This window comes from Lissotriton helveticus, chromosome 6 (genome assembly GCF_964261635.1).
Source record: "Lissotriton helveticus chromosome 6, aLisHel1.1, whole genome shotgun sequence".
Taxonomy (NCBI): Eukaryota; Metazoa; Chordata; class Amphibia; order Caudata; family Salamandridae; genus Lissotriton; species Lissotriton helveticus.
In genome coordinates, this window is record NC_136067.1 from 908476200 (window position 1) to 908497738 (window position 21539).

At 43.8% G+C, this 21539-nt stretch overlaps 1 protein-coding gene across 2 annotated transcripts in view; it reads left to right on the plus strand.

The window, feature by feature from the left end:
• The window catches only part of LOC144761595 (uncharacterized), a 489105-nt gene that overhangs the window by 57121 nt on the left and 410445 nt on the right, over positions 1–21539 (plus strand). For both annotated transcript variants that reach the window (XM_078646893.1, XM_078646894.1), the window contains exon 2: positions 15458–15554. In XM_078646893.1, the coding sequence (XP_078503019.1) occupies positions 15458–15554 (97 nt within the window). The remainder of the gene's footprint in view (positions 1–15457; positions 15555–21539) is intronic.

A 21539-nucleotide genomic window follows, 5' to 3' on the forward strand; every position in this document is an offset into this window, starting at 1 on the left:
CTGCAGAATAAATTCAAATAACACCAGCATTTCTTCCAGTATACGCCTTTATGCTGCAATTAAACACCTCTGTGCCGCTCAGATTTTCTGGCGCGCTGCCAAAAAACCCCCAAAAAGAACAGGAACCTACTTCGTGTGTCAGTCTGCCAGGAATACTTTGTAAATATTCCGGGGTGTTTGTAAATAGTTTTCAGGTAAGGCATCATATGTATCTTCAATGGCTTAGCACCTCTTGCCGTAGCAGTGGTGCTCTGCTCTATTTTGTTTTTATTTTAATTTTTTTTAGGTGAGGTACTGAGGCTCTGTGGCCAGCAGTCATCTACAGCATCACTCATGGAGTGGTGTTTGTACTAGATGCTCCTCTGCTCCTGTGCAGGAACGGTGAGCAGTGAGTGACTGCTGGGTGAGTGGTGAATAACTGATGGATAATAGGTGAATGAATGCTGGACGAGTGATGGATGAGGACAGGGTGAGAGGTTTGCGAGTGCAAGCTGAGCGGTATGTGAGTGCCGAGATGATAGGTGTATTAGTGCAGGGAGAAAGACGTGTGAAACCAGAATGAGCAATATGAGTTGAAGGTGAGAGCTGCAGGAGCAGAGTGTGAGTGTAGGGAGAATGGTGCAAGTGCGGTTTTTGGGGCATGCGTGTTATGTTATGTTATTATGGTTTGCAAAGCACTCGATTACCCGAGGGTGTCTTGGCGCTGCCTAGGAAAGGGAAAGAGAGAGTGGGGACGGAAACAGAGCTGCAGTACCAAGCTTATTGATTGGGGAGCCAGGTTTTAAAAGATTTCCTGAACTGAAGAAGATTAGGGGATTCTTTAAGGTTAGGAGGGAGGGAGTTCCATATCTTTATGGTGTAATCACAAAACTGGTTATTCCCCACCATGCCTTCTTAAATGTAGGTATTACCACAAGTCTGTTATCTGCAGATTGGAGTGTTTTAGAAGGTCTGTACCAGATGAACTTTTGTGCAAAGAATTGTGGACCAGATTTGTGTAGGGCCCGATAGGCAATGCAGAGAGCCTTAAAGGTGATTCTTTTCTGAATTGGTAGCCAGTGGAGTTCCCGTAAGGCCTGGGAGGCTGACTGTTGTTTAGGGATGTTAAGTATAAGGCGAGGTGCTGCGTTTTGTAAAGTTTCCTTGGCAATTTCTGTTGTAAATTGACATACAGTCCATTGCAATAATCTAGCTTAGATAAAATGAGTGCTGTACCACCAGTTTTTGAAGGGGAGATGGAATGAAAGGCATAATTTTCCTAATGATCTTTAGGAGGAAAAACTCTGCAGATGCAGTTTGATTTACATGGTGTTCAAACGTGAGTTTCTTATCAAATATAACTCCTCGTTTCCTAACTTTCTCTACTGTAGTTGAAAGTGGGCCAAGATTAGGTAGCCACAAGTCCAGGGACCAGAGGGTGGTGTTTTTCCCGAACAGTAGGACCTCGGTTTTGCCCGAGTTGAGACTAAGGCAGTTTTCGCTCATCCATGAGCTGTTGTTTGCCATGCAGTTTTTACATTTTTCAGCTGTCATGGCAAGATTGTCAGATACTGAGAGAATGATTTGGGTGTCCTCGGCGTATGACACCACAGTGAAACCGAAATTCCTGATAAGTTCGATTAATGGAATGATGTCAAGATTGAAAAGAGGGGGGCTAAGGGATACACCCTGGGGGACACCGCATGGAAGAGAAAAAGATTGCGATATGTAGATATTTATGGTGACTCGCTGTTTCCTCTCAGATAGGAAAGAGGCTAGAAGAAAAGAGTGGTATCTCTGATACCCAGATCATGCAGGCGTTTGATGAGGATCTTGCGGTTAACAGTATCGAAAGCCGCAGACAGATCTAGTAAAACAAGAGCTGCACTGTCACCTCGGTCAGTGATGGATCTTATTGTCTGAGCTGCAATAATAAGGGTTGTTTCGGTACTGTGTTCTTTGGGGAACCCAAATTGGTCAGCATCGAGTACATTATGTGCATTGATAAAATCCGATAGCTGGAGATTGAGTGCTTTGTCCATCACCTTGGCTGGAAGGGGCAGACATGAAATGGAGCGATAATGTTCGGGATCTGAGGAAGATAAGTCGTTTTTTCAATCTGAATTAGGATTGAAGCTTTTTCCCAGCAAAGGGGAAAAGTTCCTGTGTTTATGATCTCACTATATATGTGGATCATCTGTACAGTCGCTTCCTCTGCAACCTGATGGAGGGTTTTGGGAGGAAACAGATTGTCCAGTGATCTAGATTTAGTATCGAGAATGAGAAGGAGAACTTGTTCGGTGGTAAGGGAAGAAAATGTATTCAGAGTTCCTACTTGCTGGCTATGACTTAAAATTCCAGTGGTGCATGGTGTCCCATCAGTAAATGCTGAGAATACCTTTAAAACTTTAGATTGAAAGGTCTGTGCGAGCAAGTTGCAGAAAGATTGATTTATATGATCATTAACTGGGGTAGGTGGATTTGCCAACATTTTAACTGTTTTGAATAGTTATTTGATAGAGTTTTTTGCCCACTCAATCTTTTGAGTGAAGTAGATTGTCTTTTCATCTAGAATCATGGTCTTGGAATTGGAAAGGGCCTTGTTATATTCAGTGAGTGGTGCATGATTACTGGTTGAGAGGTGTCTGAGTAAAGGGAGATAGAGTCTTATTGCAGGGTGAAAAGTGTTTGAGTGTGTAGGGTGAGCAGTGTTTGTTCAAGATGAGAAGTGGATGTGCGGGTTTAGCAGTGTATAAGTGCACAGTGAGCATTGTGTGTGTGCATGGTGAAATATGTTATCTTGTGTTAGTTCAGAGGTTTGTGAGTGTGTTCATTTCAGGGGGAGCAGTATGGGTGGAGGGTAACAGGTGTGTGAATACTGGGTGAGATTAATCTAATTGGTGTCTGTATGCAGGGTCAGCCATGTGGGAGTGCTGTATGAGTGGCGTATGTGTGCTGAATGAGTAGTATCTGTGTGTAGGGTGAACAGCGGTTGAGTGCTCAGTGAGCGGTATCTGACTGCAGATTAAGAGGTGTCTGTGCAGGGTGAGTGTGCAGAGTGAATTGTGTGTAAGTGTGATTGCGCTGGGTGAGCAGTGTCTTATTGTGCATGAAGAGCTTAGACCAGTCAAACAATTATGCAAAAGGCTAGAAAGGAAATGGAGGCTAAATTACTGCAGGGAGGACAAAGACTCCTATAAAGAGAAACTGCAATAGTGGAAAAAAAAGTCCTGACCAAAACTAAATCCAATTTCTTTATAAATAAGATCAACTCCGCTCACAATACTCCTAAGGAGTTATTATGGTCAAGCTTAGCAACCTTATGCCAGCCAGTAACCTGAGCGTAGATGCCTCTTTTTGCAACAACCTTGCCACCATTTTCAAAACCAAGCTGGAAGTGATTTTTAATTCCTTAACCGCATGTGCTGACTTTGGGGGCCATGTATGTCTGACAACTCTCAGGGCACTGGGTTTAACGATCCTTAAAGGAGGAAAAGCAATTCTAAAGCCAGATGTGATGATGCCTTTCCAACCCAACAACCCCACTTTTCTGGCTTTCTCCCACTTTACGATGAACCAAGTTACCAATCTGTTCAGGCAAATTAAGTCAGGATCACCGTTCGACACATGCCCGCCTAGAGTCCTCCAATTGGGATCAAGCATAGTTCCTGGTTATCTTCTGGGGATTTTTAATCAATTGCTTCAATCTGGCTACTTCCCCAAAAGCTGGAAAGTCGTGCCAATTAGCCCTTTCTTAAAAAAAGCCAATTTGGACGCTGACATTCCTAATAACTATAGACCAATATCTCGACTCCCCTTTCCGGCCAAACTGATAGAGAAAGCCATAAACACTGAGCTCTCTCTTTACATCCAGGATCACAATCTACTGGATTCCTCACAGTTTGGATTCAGAGGCCAACATAGCACTGAGACAGCTTTGATCACAGCCGCAGAATATGTCTGAGCAACTTTAGACAAAGGAGGGAACGCTGCCCTAGTTTTACTTGATCTTTGGCAGCATTTGATACTGTCAACCATCAACTCCTGATCAACCGGTTGTTCGAGATAGGTGTCGAAAGTAGTGCTCTTAGTCTCCTCAGCTCTTTCCTCTCTGACAGAACGCAGAATGTGGAATGTAACGGCCACAGATCTACCTCTTTCACCCTTCCCTGTGATGTTCCACAGGGGTATTCTTGAGCCCACTCTTTTTAATCTGTACATTACACCTCTGGCCTTACTGATCAAAGGCCTTGGCTTCTCGGTTGTCTCTTACGCTGACGATACCCAGATTGTGGTGTCAGTCAGAGAATGCAGACAACACAGCTAACTGTTTCCACAACTGTATTCTGCAGATAGGGAAATAGATGTCTACCAACTGCTTGAAACCGAACTCCTATAAAACGGAGGTGCTATTGTTTGGCAACAACCCATCATTTTGGGACCCCAATTGGTGGCCTGAGGAAATGGGTCCACTCCCTACTCCTGTGCCAAAGGTGAAAAATCTGGGAATTCAGTTTGATGAAAAACTTTCCCTTGTGGGACATGCCAATGCTATCACTTCATCTTCTTTGTTCATTTTTAAATCTCTCAAGAAGATCTTCCCTTGCATCCCTCTGGACCTGCGGAAAGCGGTGATCACCATTTTAGTCTTTGCTAAAATAGACTATTGCAACAGGCTCTTCCTGATGGCCCACAAGAAAGCCTTAGACAAACTACAATTGGTCAAGATTGAGGCTGCCAGGCTGCTGTTGGGAATTCCAAAACATCAGTCGGTATCCAAGTCTCTCCCATCACTTCACTGGCTCCCTGTTAAGAAGAGGGTTGTGTTCAAATCCTTGTGCTTAGCCTTTAAAGCCCTCCACTCCGAGGGACTACTCTCTATTAGGCAACTCTTCTATCGCTACATCCCGGTCAGAAACCTAAGATCGACCTCTCAGGCTAATTAGGTTGTCCCCAAGTTTAGGATGGCTGCCTGGGGAGGAAAGAGTTTTGCAGTCACGACTGCTAAACTCTGGAATACTATGCCACTTACCCTCAAAACCTCAAACAATCTGCTGACCTTTCGCAAAGCGCTCAAAACCTGACTTTTTAATAATTAGTGCAAATATGTTCCTTCATTCCTCGGGAGCCTCGCTGATGTCTGGGGTTTTGCTACCCTTATTATCTTTCCCCCTGTAGCGTCAGCGCCTAGACACCCGCGTATGAGTGTGCTTTAGAAATCCTATTTTCATTTCATTTCATGGTGAGTAGTTTGTGAGTAGAGAGTGAGCTTTCTGAAGTGCAGGATGAGCTGTGTGTTAGAGCACAGAATGAGCAGTGTGTGTCTGCAGGGAGGTTGAATAATATGTGTAGGGGCTATGTCTGAGAGGTGTAAGAATGGGGTGAGAGTAGGGTGAGTGGTTTGTGAATGCAGTGTGAACAGTAGGTGAGTTCTGTGTGAGTTTTTAGGTGAATGCAGGATGAATGATGGGTGGGTGATTGGTGAACAAATACTGGGTCAGAGATGTATGAGTGGTGTGTGCGTGCAGGTTGGGCAGTGGTGCGAGAACAGGGGACAGCTCTCTGAATTTAGGGACTTTGGTGTGTGAGTGCAAGATGAGGGGTTTTAGTACAGGGTGAACAATGCATAAGTACTGGGTGAGTGTGGATAGTGAGCTGTGTCTGAGGGCAAGGTGAGAGGTGTCTGATAGGGTGACCAGGCCTCCCGGATTTGCCAGGACTGTCCTCGTTTTTCACCAGCTATCCGGGCAGATTTCGAGAAATTTCGCTCATGTCCCGGTTTTTGGAGAGAGTCGACTAAAAATGGGGGAGGTGTTTTTTTATGTTTTACAAAGCAGGGATAGTTAGCAGTTGTTCCAAGAAAGCTATTTAATTCACAGGCAAGCTACTGGGTTTAAAAATTGCATCTTATGTATGTTCTTACTGCCTGTTTTGTAATTCTCTGCTGAGATGCGCTGTCTTTCTGTGCACTCGCTTGACGTAAAATTATAGTCCTTCTTCTATTTTTGTGAAATTACCCTATTTTTTACTTTAAATTTCTGGTCACCCTAGTGTCTGAGCAAGGACGAATGTGTCAAGTTCAAGTTTCAAGACTTTATTCGATTAAAAAAGATCAATCATAAAAGCAAGCAATACATATACATCATAATAATACAGTCTAATATGATTACCCAGTCTAATATGATTACCCCATAAAAACAGGTTTGGTGCAGCTCAATACAATAAAACAGAATGATTAAAAGACCATACTTTTCCTTGCGGCCACATATTTCAAAATAAATGTAGCGGTATGAAAGCAAATGTCAGAATCATCAAGAGAGAACAACATCCTCATTGTAAATAGTGGTTTTAAATAGGCAACGCGAAAATGTTTATAAAGGTCACACAAGAATAAAAAATGTACAGTACTCTGTTTGGTGACCCCATCACATGGGCATGGAATAGAGGGATAATTTTTAATGACTGGGAACGCAACCAAATGGTGGACAATTCCGAGTCTCAATCTAATAAGGACAAAATGGTGGGATGGTCTGGTAACAACCTTTAAGTATTCAGAGAAACCAGATGAGTCCCTATTGGAGTGATAATACTGAGGGATGGTTAACTGCATAGTAGAGTCTCTACGCACTTGAGCTTTCTTATGTAAATAGGAAAACTTAAGCTCTTTCTTTGAGATATCAGAGAAGCTCTCCTGATCAGCCAGGAGATTAAGATTGAATAAATCCTTGGCTGTTGTCACAACGTAGTTGATCCATGGTATCAGTGAGCTTTTGTCTAGGCGGAGACAATCAGTAATAATGCTTCTAGTAAAGCTAGTTTCTTTCTTATGCCAAATTGCTCTCCACACCTACAATGGTCTTAAACAAATTAAATCTGATAAAAACTCCAGGCCCAGTTCCTGGTGTATTATCAGATTGGAGGCAGACGTAGGCAATCATAACAATCTTTTTAAGAAACTGTTTTCTTCTATTTGCAAATCCCCATGGCGACAATGCCCCCAAACTCCAGATCCGTAGAGCGCGATTGCAACGCATCTATAGCGGTATATATGGAGCATATCAAATATACGGCGGTCGCCAAGCTTATTTGCGAATTTGAAGACTCCGTGGGCACTTTTAGACATCTTTGCTTGTACATTAGATATCTCCTGTGACCAGATACCATTACTACTAAAAGTAATGCCCAAATAGCAAAACTTGTTTACAGTTTCTATTTTTTGTCCCTCTATATAGAAAGATTTCAATTTCCTCATTTTCTTGCCACATGGCATAATAAACGTTTTAGTATTATTAATTTTTAATTTTTTATCCTTGATAAAACCCGCAAACTTGTCCATCAGTTTCTACAGACCACGGGGAGTTCTAGATAAGAGCACTGAGTCGTTAGCATAAAGCAGGATGGGAACAGCCTGGCCATCAACTAACGGGGCATCAGAATTAACCTGCTTAAGCTCGGAATCTATAGCATTAATGAAGAGGGAGAAGAGAAGGGGCGCAAGGACACAGCCTTGTCTAATGCCTAACTTCACGCTGATACAGTCGGTACATTCCCCCCCTTGACCATATCTAATGCGGGCTGAGATTTTAGAATATAATCTGGCCAGGAAATAAATAATCTCTGCTGGGGCACCTTGTTCTAATAAGGTTGCCCATAGCAGCGCGTGATCGACAAGGTCGAACGCGCTGCTCAAGTCAGCGAAACAGAGAAAAAGCGAGCCCTGCTTGGCACGGGTATACTTCCCTATCAAGAGATCTAAGTTTATACATTGTTCTACGGTGCCAAGACCCTTTCGGAATCCAAATTGGGACCGCGCAAGGATACCAAGCCCTCGGCCCACTCTTCTAACCTGGCCAGCAACACCCGGCTCATAGTTTTGAACGATGAATCTAAAAGGGAGATAGGGCGGTAGTTTTTGGCATCCGACCTATCCCCCTTTTTGTATATCGGGATGATTACTGATTCACCCCAACTAGGCGGAGTGCTTTCCATGACCGCCGCATTGAAGACCCTGGTCAAGACGGGGCCCCACAATGATGTATCTGCCTTATACAGGTCTATTGGAACCCCATCGGGACCAGGGGCTTTAGCTCCTTTGCTAGTTCTAATGGCAAGATTTACCTCCGATGCTGTGATACTTAGAGGAACTATTGGCCATGGGTCCGCCTCCGCCGGATGTGAATCCACCACTCTCAGCGGGTCGAAATTACTAGTAAAGTGAGCAACCCAACAAGCCTCACTAACTTGGGCAGTGAGGACCGGGGTTTCATCACTCTTTAGAAAGGGACAATTAACCGTATCCCAAAACAGTTTACTGTCCGATAATTCAACGGCCTTGGTCAAGTTGTCCCATGCTTCTTCCCATAGTTCCAGCTTATGACGTTTTAAATGCCCCTTATAAGCGGCCCTAAGGGTTAAAATACTCGACCTATCTCTGGGCCTACAGGATAGAGCCTTCTTAAGCTTCTGCAATGACTTGGTACACAGAGAATCAAACCAGCCCATCATTGGTTTATGATTAGTATACTTGGTAATGGTCAGGGCATTTTCGACTATGTTATTAATCTTATTAAAACTGGTTAAAATACCACAAGAGTCTGTACCATCGTCCAGACAAATATGCAGGTCGGGCAAGCATGCTGCAACAATCTCAATCAACAATTTTTCAGAATTGTCACCCTTCCATTTTATCCTATGCCCATTTGGTTTACAGGGGGCAATATCGGCAACAACAGATTGGACTGCTGGTGCTATATTACCCCATACAAGCAGTGTTACTGTGACACGATTATGTTCGCTGATCGCAAGATCCAATACGACCGGTGTGTCACAGTACATACAAATGTCATTTGATACCAAAAGATGGTCAATGACTGTGGCTGTATTCCTCCCAGTGAAGGTAGGGACGGGATTACCGTCACCATCTCCTAGAGGTTGCAACACAACCAAGTCAAATTTTGCAAGGGCGGTGTTCAGAGACTCTCCGTAGGGGCTATGCTTGAAATGAAAATACCCTTCTCCTCTATCATCATATACCCCGCACACCTTGGTCAATGATAAGGGACACAATGGAATGTTAAAATCCCCACCCCACAAAAATACAAAATTAACATGATTGGCCCGGACAATCCCATCCAAGGTCTTAACGACCTCGCAGACCGCGGGCGTTCGCACAGAGTCAGGCAAATTATTTTAGAAGTTAATCAATAATACATTACAATCGTTCTTATGTCTCAACCACAACAATTGGGCATAACTTCCAATCATAACATATCTTACAACATGCACAGGAAGGTTAACAGAAAGCAAAATAAGTAAACCCCCTTTAGCTCTACCCATGTTCGAGCCTTGTGCTGGAAGGTTATAAGCGACATAACCATCATAGGTGATGTCGTCTACACTCCAAGTCTCCTGCAGGCATAGGATGTCATGAGATTCCAAGCTTTCTTTCCAGCCCAGGTCCCCTAGTTTGTTATTCCAACCAGCGATGTTCCAACTTGTTAGGTTATACACCCGTCTGTCGTTGTGTGTCCCTGCCTCGGGCATAATATCCCTATCCCGAAATGTTGCATCTACTACCTTTGCATTTACTAGATTGAGGGTTGGGTTACTGCATCCTTGCTGATGGGGTGAACATTTGTTAATTGTGTTTCCCTGGTCTACGTACTTATGCGGTACTAGATCTTCATCACCACTACGATCACAGTCCTCAATCATTTTAGGTGGTACACAATCTAGCAACTTTAAGGTGTCCAGGGATCTTACTTCTACTCCCCCTATATCCTTGGAGTTTCCATGTTCCTGCATGGGAAGGTTCCGACAGATAGCATTTAGGGCTTGGGGGTCCTTCATTGGAATACCACCCACTAGGGGGGTCAGATCTAGATTCTCCCCAGATTTCTCTCTTAGTTTCTCCTCTGTTTTCTCCCTCAATGGTGGTCAATTTACCATCTCTAGGCAGCTATATCTATTCGACATCGGGATACTACTCCAACCATCCCAGAAAGGAACCTCTCTGGGCCGATTCCTGGCAAAATTTCCTCCCCACTCCTCCCAGTCTGCACCCCGAAAACGGGGGCCCACTGTATGCCAAGTTCCCTCACGGGACGGTCATTTACAGTTTCTAGAGGGATAGAAGAAGGAGAGATGTTGTGTACCTATACCGTTATTTATATCAGCCTGTCCCCATGAGCAAATATAATCTACTGTTCAAGGGTCTTCAAAGTTGACGATGACACAGTCTCCCTGAATCGATTTCCTTCCATGCCCCACCCAAGGGGCCCTGCGGACCATGAGGATCTTACTCGATCAGATGGGCGGTAGTGGACGGTTCAAGTTTAACCAGTGTTGGACCTTATTTTTTAGTGACCAACTGGATTCTGTGGCTGGATCAGCCAATTCTGGTACTAAGGTCATCACAACCACGTAGGGGCTAACCTTGGGGGGGAAATTAACGGGGAATCTATTATCAGGCGGTCCCCTATCCCAATTCCTGTTGGCATTTAAGGCAGGAGGCTTAGGGGTCTTATTATTTTGTACCTGGTTTATCTGTGGAATTGGGTTTGGAGGTCTTTCTACAGTCTTATTATTTTGGACCTGATTAATTTGTGGAATTATGCTTGTAAGCCTTTCCACAGTGTGCCTTTCTTTTGCTATCAGGGGTGTTGGGTTTACTGTTGGCCCTGGGGGTGCTGATTTTTTGACTTGTTGGACAGTTGGTTTGTTACAAGTCTGCTTGTTTTGCTTTTTGAGCCCATGAATTGGGGAATTTTTTATAAGGGCTGTCAGTTCAGTTAACTGTGTTTCGATTTGTAACAATCTTGCTTCTACTGGGATGAAACAGGATTTAAATAAATCCCGCATTATTTTTAGTAGTTGGCTATCAACCTCATTTACGTCATTACCCCCTAATGAAATAACCTATATATCCTGAGTGATGGGACCGGGGGTCGTCTCTGGGACTTCATTATGGGGCATCGTGCATCTATCATCCTCCCCTCTCCTTGCAGTATGATCTTGCTACTCTGCTTGATTATTTAGTATCTCTCTAGTCTGTTGGATTTTAGATTTTTTTATTTTTTCCTTTTTTTTCCGCACTGCACCCTCCCTCCTACCCCTCTGCTGTCTTGCTTCCTCTGATGTAATTTGGGTAGCTAAGTCAGGGGTTGTTTCCAAATCCGAACTTACCTGGGAGTCGGATAGTAAATGCGAGGCTGATAAATCGACTATGTTTGGGAGGGTATGGATGTCGGCACGGACTTCCATCAGCCCATGGTCCCTAACACGCTCAGGTGTTCTAGAGGTTGCCAAGAGGCCCAGGGAAGATCTTTTAGCGTTGGCTAAGTCCTGGGACACTCTTCGTTCCATTATAGAAATACCTTGGTCTATGAAGCTATTTGCCCTAATAATAAAGCTATCCAAGGGGCCTATCAGCTGGGCCTCTCCTGCCGCTGTTTTGCTTCTACTTCCCTGTGTTGACATAGTGTAAGCCTAAGTGCTGGGTGTGATCCCTAGCGTAATGATTACTACTTATATCGAATAAACTGGTTTGACGGATGCAAAGTACATACAGTTTTGCATCAGGTCCGGAATGGGGGCGATTAGAGGGAGGGCCCGGTCCGGTCTCACACGGTCTATAACGGGCTAAAACGGGCCCGCCCTTGGCCCGGGCTTCGGCCCGGGCTTCGTCCCGCGCCCGCGTCCCACGTAGGGGAGGGTGGTGTTTCCTAAATAGGAAAGGGAAGAGAAGGAGCGGGAAGAGTTACCAGATGCGCGATGTTAACTAAGCGCAAGGTCCTCTGGTACTCGCAGTCCCGTCCTCCCCGTTGAGTCCAAAATAACTGGCAGTACTCCTCCACGGGTTTAGGGCTGGCTCCCACCTTCCATCGCACGGCGTTGCCTCAGTCAGGGTCCAGCAATTAGTTGAAATCCACAAGGGTCCAATGTCCGATACCCACGACTGCGAGCGGCATTCCCAATGCTGGTAGTTGTTCTGGCGTGTGTAGGCACCATTTGTCTAAGATTATCCCAGGGCTAATTGGCAGTGTCCAGGCCGGGCACTGTGCTCCTGGGTGGGCCCGGTGTGTTGGCTACTGACTCGTGGGCATGGAACTCCGGGGTGCAGTTACCCACCACTTCTTTAAAACTAGTGCCAGCACCGGTGGCTAGACGGGTTCTTAGCACCCCCGCACCCCGGTTGGTGTCTTTGAGGATGCAGCACATGGATGGTTACCGGTGCAGGGAGACCTGCCAATCCACCCTAGTGTCTGAGCAAGGATGAATGTGTCTTATTGCAGGGTGAATGGTGTTTGAAAGGTGAGAAGTATCAGAGTGCAGGGTGGATGGTGCCTGAGTGCAGGGCGATAGCTGTGTGAGTGGACAGGGTGAGCAGTGCAATGTGTAGAGGGGAAGTGGTGTGAGTGTGCAAGGTGTGCAGTATGTGGGAGTAGAAGGAGTGGTGCATGTATACAGGAGGAGCGGTATGCGTGTGCAGGCTGGGAGGTGTTGGAATGTGCACGATGAAATGTGGGAGAGTGAAGATTTAGCAGTCAACATTAGTAGTGTTTTAGTGGTTCGTGAGTACATAAGGAGAGTTGTGAGAGTAGTGTGTGCAGTGTCAGAGGTGGGTGAGTGCAGGATGAGAATTAGGTGAGGGCAGAGTGTGAGGTGTAAGAGTGCAAAGGACGTGCTGTGTGACTACAGGGAAAGTACAGGGTGAGTAAACAGTGCTTAATTTGTAAAATAGTTTGTGCCGTTTGTGTAAAATAGTATGGTCGGCTTTAGCGCTGGTGGCTCCCGGTGCGGCAATCTTTTTTGGCACCCACCCCCAATGATCTCCTTCTCCACGGATTCCCTCACTTCCACATGCCAGCAGTGCCCCTCAACTCTCCATAGCTGTTCTCTTACATGCATTTGTTTTATAGTGTAGTGTGTCAGAGCACTTTACAGCACACAAACGCATTATACAGAGACAATGAATCATAGGAGTATAAATCAATCTATAGGAAATGCTACATAAAACAATTAGGATTACAAGGTGTAGGAATCACATGTCATCCATACTAGTAGGCAGTGTTTGGAGAAGCACAAACTCAGGATTAAAAACGTACCACAGAGTTTAAGGTGTGGCTTTAATAATTAGGATGTATGTCTCCCCAAATGAGCCTTTTTTAGCAGCATTAGGATACTGAAAGACTAGGGAAAAAACAACATTTTGGCTGTATCATGCATTTTGCTTGCAGCTCTTTGATGACCGTTCATCGGTTACTGCTCTATATTGAAATTACAACTTATGAATTGCAAGTAATATAAAGGATCTCTGTGACAAAAGCAGAGGCCCACTGAGCTATCCACATAAAATACCATTTTGTGATCTGAAGGGTGCACATTCTTTGCAGCAGGCATTGTAACCCTATGTGTTACTTTGTGATGGGTCAAAACTGCCACTAAACAAAACTCCATCCTTCTCAAGCAGAAACTTTAACCATGTTTTCCTGACATTTTATTGCTTCCTGAAAACTGTTCGACACACAAGGAACTCCGCAGGAGGTGCTTTTAAACCCTTAAGATATTTATAAACTCACCCCATCCCCCCATCTCAGCTCCAGGTGCAGCTGCACCACTATCACCACCCTAAACCCAGCCATGCTCACCAATGCCCAAATATCTGCTCCAATTGTGCTATTAAAAATGTGCACAGCTAATACCAAGGCTGCGCAGCCTTAACTTCGCCTCAGGCCTCTTTAATCCACTACCAGACACTGCTTCCCCCTTTATCTCATTCTTGATGGTCCCTCCTTTCTCTCTCTATGCTAATTTTTCTGTCTTTCTCTTCCCCCATCTTTCGTGTTCGTGTGCTTTTCTTTCTGTAGCTCGCGGACAATATCTTATGATGTAAAATAAGTGCTGGTCCCCAAAAATGAATGCTGTGTGCCCCACCGGCAACCATTGGTTCAAGTTAAGCACTGTGGGTGAGAGGGAGATAATGACAGGGTGCTCAGTTTATGAGTGCAGGGCAAGAGGTGAGTGGTGTGCCTGTGTGAATGCAGGATAAGTGTCTTCATAAGCGCAGGGTGAGTGGCATATTCTAGAGAGTGGAGGGTGCAGCGCATTAAAGTCAGACCTATTGGCATTGCCAATACTTGTTAGCATTGTATTTTGGCTGCTTGTCGTGGGCTGATGCTTATAATGGAATGAAACTACACATCGCTGAATTAAGACTATTTTTCGGCTCCGTTCACTTGTTTGTGGCGGGGTTGGAGGCGGTCATTCTGGTGGGGCGATGCTGCTCAGCTCTCCTTTCTCACAGAGCCTGATGTCTGCTCTGTCTGAGACCGCACTGCCGCCAGCCTCGCGGCTTCTTCAACTGTCACTTGTTGTGTTTGCTTCTCTGGCACGTGCATCCTGCTGCCCTTCCCTGCAGCTGCTGCTTGCTGGAGCTGCTACAAACTGATACAGGGCAAAACTATGCAATGCAGCAATGTTATACAATATGACGTACTGTACAGTGTAGTATTATACAACTATTGAGTCCAGTGCAATGCAACACTGCAAGGCTGAAATACTATACAATAAATACATTACAACAGCGCTATACCACGCTATATAATATAACTTTCTGTACAATTTAATATTATTCACCGCCATGCAACTATGCTATATAGTGCACTTCTGTACATTACGAAGTACTACCAAATGCAAAAATATTATGAATGTCATGATAGGCAATGCAGCACAATATACAATGCAACAGTATTACAGAATGCAGCATAATTAGAGATTGTCACAATATTATGCAATGCAATACAGAACTGAACAGTGCAACAAAGTGAAGTGCAATCTAAAATCTAATGCAATTTGATACAGCTCGCCAGCCGTGGTTTAATGAGTACATTGGCATTAAATTAGTAGTTGTTCTCGTTTTTATTACATCAGTGTTCTCATCTATACCCTCAGCTTGTTTCTTAAATCTTGCAGTATCACCCCCTCTATTCATTTGTTAAACCATTTATACATTAATCGATTCATAAACCCGCTTATTCATCCATGCACTCACCCATTTATTTGTTTACGCATCTAGACACTCATTCATTCATTCATCAGCCGTTGGCACATTCTCACCTTCTCCCACTCCCTCACCAATTCACACAACCACACACGCAAATTTGCCAGCTAACAAAGGAGCATTGTCACTTTTAAAATAGTCAGACCTAGTGGCTTTGCTAATGCTTGTTTGTCATTTTGGCAATTTTCCCAGATCATTTACTAGCAACCTAGTTTTCACTGTGGGGCAGTTGACCTAATTTTTAAAGTCTCAACAGTTTGCTTCAAATTTTTTTCTAAAAAGGAACCGCAACACTGTCAATCCCATAACAGGAACACACCTACCGGCTTGAACTCCTTGTGCAGCGGTTAAGCTAGAGTTGATGCATGTCTTCTGAGAAAGCCCATCAATGCAAACTCTTCCGTTTTGTATTTCCAGGGCGCAGGGCAGCAAGAGCAGATAATGATGCAAAAGATGGAGCAGCTTCAAAGGCTGGTCAATGAACAGCAGAAGATTATCACATTGATAAACCCAGGTAGGATATTGTTTTTTCTTATTTCGGAGTCGGACTGGCCATGCAGAGATATGCCAGCCCACAGAGTCCCAAGTTAAGCTTACAAATGTAACACTCTTTGGGCCCGATTCACAAAAGTAACCCGAGACAAAATCCTAGCTTTACGACTTTCGGTATTCCCAGATGGCATTTAGGAGTACTAAAGTTAGGATTCCTTTTTTTTTTTTAATAATATTTTCATTGGTATTTACATGTTACAAAAGACAATGTGACAAATAAGATATATCAAGTTTCTCGGACATTCTCATAGGGCAATGCTGTGGTTGTTTTTACAGTCTTCGCTTGTCTGCCCCACTGTCTAGCACACATATAATCCTGAACATTTAAGTTATTGCGTAACTAATTGGTACATAAAACATAGACGTGTTGGGTGGTTGTTTAGTGACAGAGTGCCAGGCCCTCGTGGAGTTGCGTTTAGCTGGTTTGGCATATTTTGTTGTTTATGGGGATTGTATGGATTTAGGAATATGTCTAGTTTTGACCACATCCCTCTGTTGGGGTTCCTCCATGGTGTGAGTCTAAGTGCAGTGTTGTCAGCCCCTCTGAGAAAAGTCACCCAGTTCAGCCACCCCTTGAATGTGGCTTTGGAGGTGTCCTTCCATTTGGTTAGTACTGTTTTGACTGCTGTCGTCAGGAGGAAGTCCAGGAGGTTTCTATCCTGTTGTGTGGCGATGTCTGCTGTTATGTGTGCTGTGGTAGTTGTGGCAAATGTTTGTTCTAGATTACAGCCTAGGGTTTTGTTGATGAAGCTGAGCACCTTCCCCCAGAAATTGCTGACCTTAGTGCAGTGATAGATGAGGTGTGCGAGGTCTCCCTTTTCTGTGCCAAAGTTCCAGCAACTGTCGTAGTCTCTCAGGCCTATCGAAGCTAGGCCAGCTGGTGTCCAGTATGCTTGATGTAATAACCAGAATTGTGTCTGTGCTAGCACTGGGGATATCATATTTTTGGATGGGGCCAACTAAAAGGTTTGTAGTTCAATTTCAAAGCTTTTATTCGATTTGTAGGTACAAATCATACAAGCAGAACTTATAAAACAATTCATTACATTAAAATTGTTATAAAAGGCAAAGTTATACAAGAAAGCTCCGGAAAATTACATATGGGAAGAGAACAGATAATAACAAGCACTAGACATCAATTCATGTTTAGAGATATAATAATAAACTAGAAAACTAGAAAATTAGAAAACTAGAAAATGCGGGGATTGTACATGTACAAACATGAACAAAGTAATTATCCCATAAAGTGCTTATCCTGGCAGCTGTACATTTTAAACAAACCCGAAGCCAAGGACATAGACCATTATAAATTACAAAGTAAATTTAAAAGACAGATAGGTAAAGACAGGACGGTGTGAAAATATAGCAACTCTAGACACTTCCTGGCAGCTGTACTTTTCGAATAAAATTAACTACAGGTGCAATATAAACGTTATATAATGAGTAAACATTAAAGGCTAAAAGGCAGGGGAGCATACATGTACAGACAGGGTTAGAAGTAATTATCGCAGAAAGTACTCTTCCTGGCAGCTGTACAGTTTAAATCTAACCCAGAGTAAAAAGGCATTTTACATAATTATTTGCCACATACTATAAAAAAGACAAATGAGTACAGACAGGAATATATCAAATTATGGCAAGGTTTGTAGTTATTGTTCCGTGAGTTTGGATCCTAGCTGAGTTTCCTAGTAGCTGGTGTTCTTGGCGTTGAGTTTGGTGGAGAAAGGCCGGAGGAGTTTGTATAGGTGTGAGACCTGGTGACCTGCCATGTTTATGGTTTCCATGTACTGAAAGATTGAGGGTTTGTGCTTGGCTAATGTTGACTTTGTTAAGGCTGTTTTGATTGCCAGGAAATTGTATAGTTCTATGTCTGGGAGGTCGTGTCAGGTTTTCAGGTTGTTGAATGTGTGGGGCACCCCCTCAGCTTCCAACTGAGCTGGATATGAGAATCCTAGCTTTCTCCATGACTCTATGTGAAGGGGCTTCCCCCTGTATTTAATCTTGGGGTTTGCCCAGAGTGTTTCCCAGTGCGAGTTTTTTATGCTGTATTCGAGCTTCTGGTCTACTTTATGCAGCGCGTGCCTTGTGATCTTAAAGATCGGGTTGTTTTTTTGTGCCTGCTTGTTGGCGGTGAGGAGAGTTAAAGGGTCTGTGTTATTTAGAATGGCTTTCTCCATAGAGAGCCATGTCGGTGTGTATTGCTGTTTCAGAAGTACCCTGTGCATTCCCTGTCTGGCTATGAAGGCTAACTGGAAGGTTCTCAGGTCCGCCACGTTGAGACCTCCTAGCTTTTTCTCTAGTCGTAGTTTTGAGCGGCCGTTTCTGGGTTTCTAATCACACCATATATATGTATTTAACATTTGGTCTATCTTCCTGTGAAATTCGTCCATGAGGGCCAAGGGAAGCATTCCTGCTAGATAGTTAACTATGGGAGTGATCATCATCTTTACTGTGTCTATTCTGCCCCACCAGGTGATGAACCTGGGCGACCAGGTTTCCAGTAGCCCTTTGATATTTTCCATTGCTGATTTCTCATTTTGTTCTAGGGTGCTTCTTAGACTTTTCCCGAATTGAATACCCAGGTATTTGGCAAACCCAGGTTGCCAGGCCAGCCCTGAGGTTTCCATTACACCTCTGGTTGTGTGTATGTTGAGGGGCATGCACTCTGATTTATCTCTGTTGCGTTTGTATCCTGAGTGTTTAGCGTACATTTCAATGGTGTGCATGAGTGCTGGTATGGATTGATCGGGGTCCTCCGTTATTATGAGTAGGTCATCTGCGTAGGCAGCAAGTTTGGCTGAGGTGTTGTTATTGGTTAACGCCCGCAATCTTACAGTTTGTTAGTATATCCCTAATCAGGGGTTCAAGTGCTAGTAGGAACAGCAGCGGGGATAGCGGTCAACCTTGTCTCGTCCCCCTCTCAAGGTTAAATTGGGCCGATGATGTTCCGTTAATAGCTATCTGTGCTTTAGGGTTTTTGTACAGTGCCATGACATTCTTCGTGTAGCTATCTCCTAGGTTGTATGCTTACATGCTCTTCTCTAGGAAGTGCCAGGATACCCTGTCAAAGGCCTTTTCTGCATCTAGCGTGATTGCTACCGCCGGGTTATATGATTTAGAGGAGTGCTATATGACTTGGCAGAGGAGTCTTGTGTTATCGTGAGACATGCGTGTTTTCAGGTAGCCTACCTGTGTGTTCCCAATCAGCTGTGGTAGCACTTTGTTAAGTCTTGTGGCTAGGATTTTGGCGTATAACTTGCAATCTATAATCTGATAAACCCAGGTAGGATATTGTTTTTTCTTATTTCGGAGTCGGACTGGCCATGCAGAGATATGCCAGCCCACAGAGTCCCAAGTTAAGCTTACAAATGTAACACTCTTTGGGCCCGATTCACAAAAGTAACCCGAGACAAAATCCTAGCTTTACGACTTTCGGTATTCCCAGATGGCATTTAGGAGTACTAAAGTTAGGATTCCTTTTTTTTTTTAAATAATATTTTCATTGGTATTTACATGTTACAAAAGACAATGTGACAAATAAGATATCAAGTTTCTCGGACATTCTCATAGGGCAATGCTGTGGTTGTTTTTACAGTCTTCGCTTGTCTGCCCCACTGTCTAGCACACATATAATCCTGAACATTTAAGTTATTGCGTAACTAATTGGTACATAAAACATAGACGTGTTGGGTGGTTGTTTAGTGACAGAGTGCCAGGCCCTCGTGGAGTTGCGTTTAGCTGGTTTGGCATATTTTGTTGTTTATGGGGATTGTATGGATTTAGGAATATGTCTAGTTTTGACCACATCCCTCTGTTGGGGTTCCTCCATGGTGTGAGTCTAAGTGCAGTGTTGTCAGCCCCTCTGAGAAAAGTCACCCAGTTCAGCCACCCCTTGAATGTGGCTTTGGAGGTGTCCTTCCATTTGGTTAGTACTGTTTTGACTGCTGTCGTCAGGAGGAAGTCCAGGAGGTTTCTATCCTGTTGTGTGGCGATGTCTGCTGTTATGTGTGCTGTGGTAGTTGTGGCAAATGTTTGTTCTAGATTACAGCCTAGGGTTTTGTTGATGAAGCTGAGCACCTTCCCCCAGAAATTGCTGACCTTAGTGCAGTGATAGATGAGGTGTGCGAGGTCTCCCTTTTCTGTGCCAAAGTTCCAGCAACTGTCGTAGTCTCTCAGGCCTATCGAAGCTAGGCCAGCTGGTGTCCAGTATGCTTGATGTAATAACCAGAATTGTGTCTGTGCTAGCACTGGGGATATCATATTTTTGGATGGGGCCAACTAAAAGGTTTGTAGTTCAATTTCAAAGCTTTTATTCGATTTGTAGGTACAAATCATACAAGCAGAACTTATAAAACAATTCATTACATTAAAATTGTTATAAAAGGCAAAGTTATACAAGAAAGCTCCGGAAAATTACATATGGGAAGAGAACAGATAATAACAAGCACTAGACATCAATTCATGTTTAGAGATATAATAATAAACTAGAAAACTAGAAAATTAGAAAACTAGAAAATGCGGGGATTGTACACGTACAAACATGAACAAAGTAATTATCCCATAAAGTGCTTATCCTGGCAGCTGTACATTTTAAACAAACCCGAAGCCAAGGACATAGACCATTATAAATTACAAAGTAAATTTAAAAGACAGATAGGTAAAGACAGGACGGTGTGAAAATATAGCAACTCTAGACACTTCCTGGCAGCTGTACTTTTCGAATAAAATTAACTACAGGTGCAATATAAACGTTATATAATGAGTAAACATTAAAGGCTAAAAGGCAGGGGAGCATACATGTACAGACAGGGTTAGAAGTAATTATCGCAGAAAGTACTCTTCCTGGCAGCTGTACAGTTTAAATCTAACCCAGAGTAAAAAGGCATTTTACATAATTATTTGCCACATACTATAAAAAAGACAAATGAGTACAGACAGGAATATATCAAATTATGGCAAGGTTTGTAGTTATTGTTCCGTGAGTTTGGATCCTAGCTGAGTTTCCTAGTAGCTGGTGTTCTTGGCGTTGAGTTTGGTGGAGAAAGGCCGGAGGAGTTTGTATAGGTGTGAGACCTGGTGACCTGCCATGTTTATGGTTTCCATGTACTGAAAGATTGAGGGTTTGTGCTTGGCTAATGTTGACTTTGTTAAGGCTGTTTTGATTGCCAGGAAATTGTATAGTTCTATGTCTGGGAGGTCGTGTCAGGTTTTCAGGTTGTTGAATGTGTGGGGCACCCCCTCAGCTTCCAACTGAGCTGGATATGAGAATCCTAGCTTTCTCCATGACTCTATGTGAAGGGGCTTCCCCCTGTATTTAATCTTGGGGTTTGCCCAGAGTGTTTCCCAGTGCGAGTTTTTTATGCTGTATTCGAGCTTCTGGTCTACTTTATGCAGCGCGTGCCTTGTGATCTTAAAGATCGGGTTGTTTTTTTGTGCCTGCTTGTTGGCGGTGAGGAGAGTTAAAGGGTCTGTGTTATTTAGAATGGCTTTCTCCATAGAGAGCCATGTCGGTGTGTATTGCTGTTTCAGAAGTACCCTGTGCATTCCCTGTCTGGCTATGAAGGCTAACTGGAAGGTTCTCAGGTCCGCCACGTTGAGACCTCCTAGCTTTTTCTCTAGTCGTAGTTTTGAGCGGCCTATTCTGGGTTTCTAATCACACCATATATATGTATTTAACATTTGGTCTATCTTCCTGTGAAATTCGTCCATGAGGGCCAAGGGAAGCATTCCTGCTAGATAGTTAACTATGGGAGTGATCATCATCTTTACTGTGTCTATTCTGCCCCACCAGGTGATGAACCTGGGCGACCAGGTTTCCAGTAGCCCTTTGATATTTTCCATTGCTGATTTCTCATTTTGTTCTAGGGTGCTTCTTAGACTTTTCCCGAATTGAATACCCAGGTATTTGGCAAACCCAGGTTGCCAGGCCAGCCCTGAGGTTTCCATT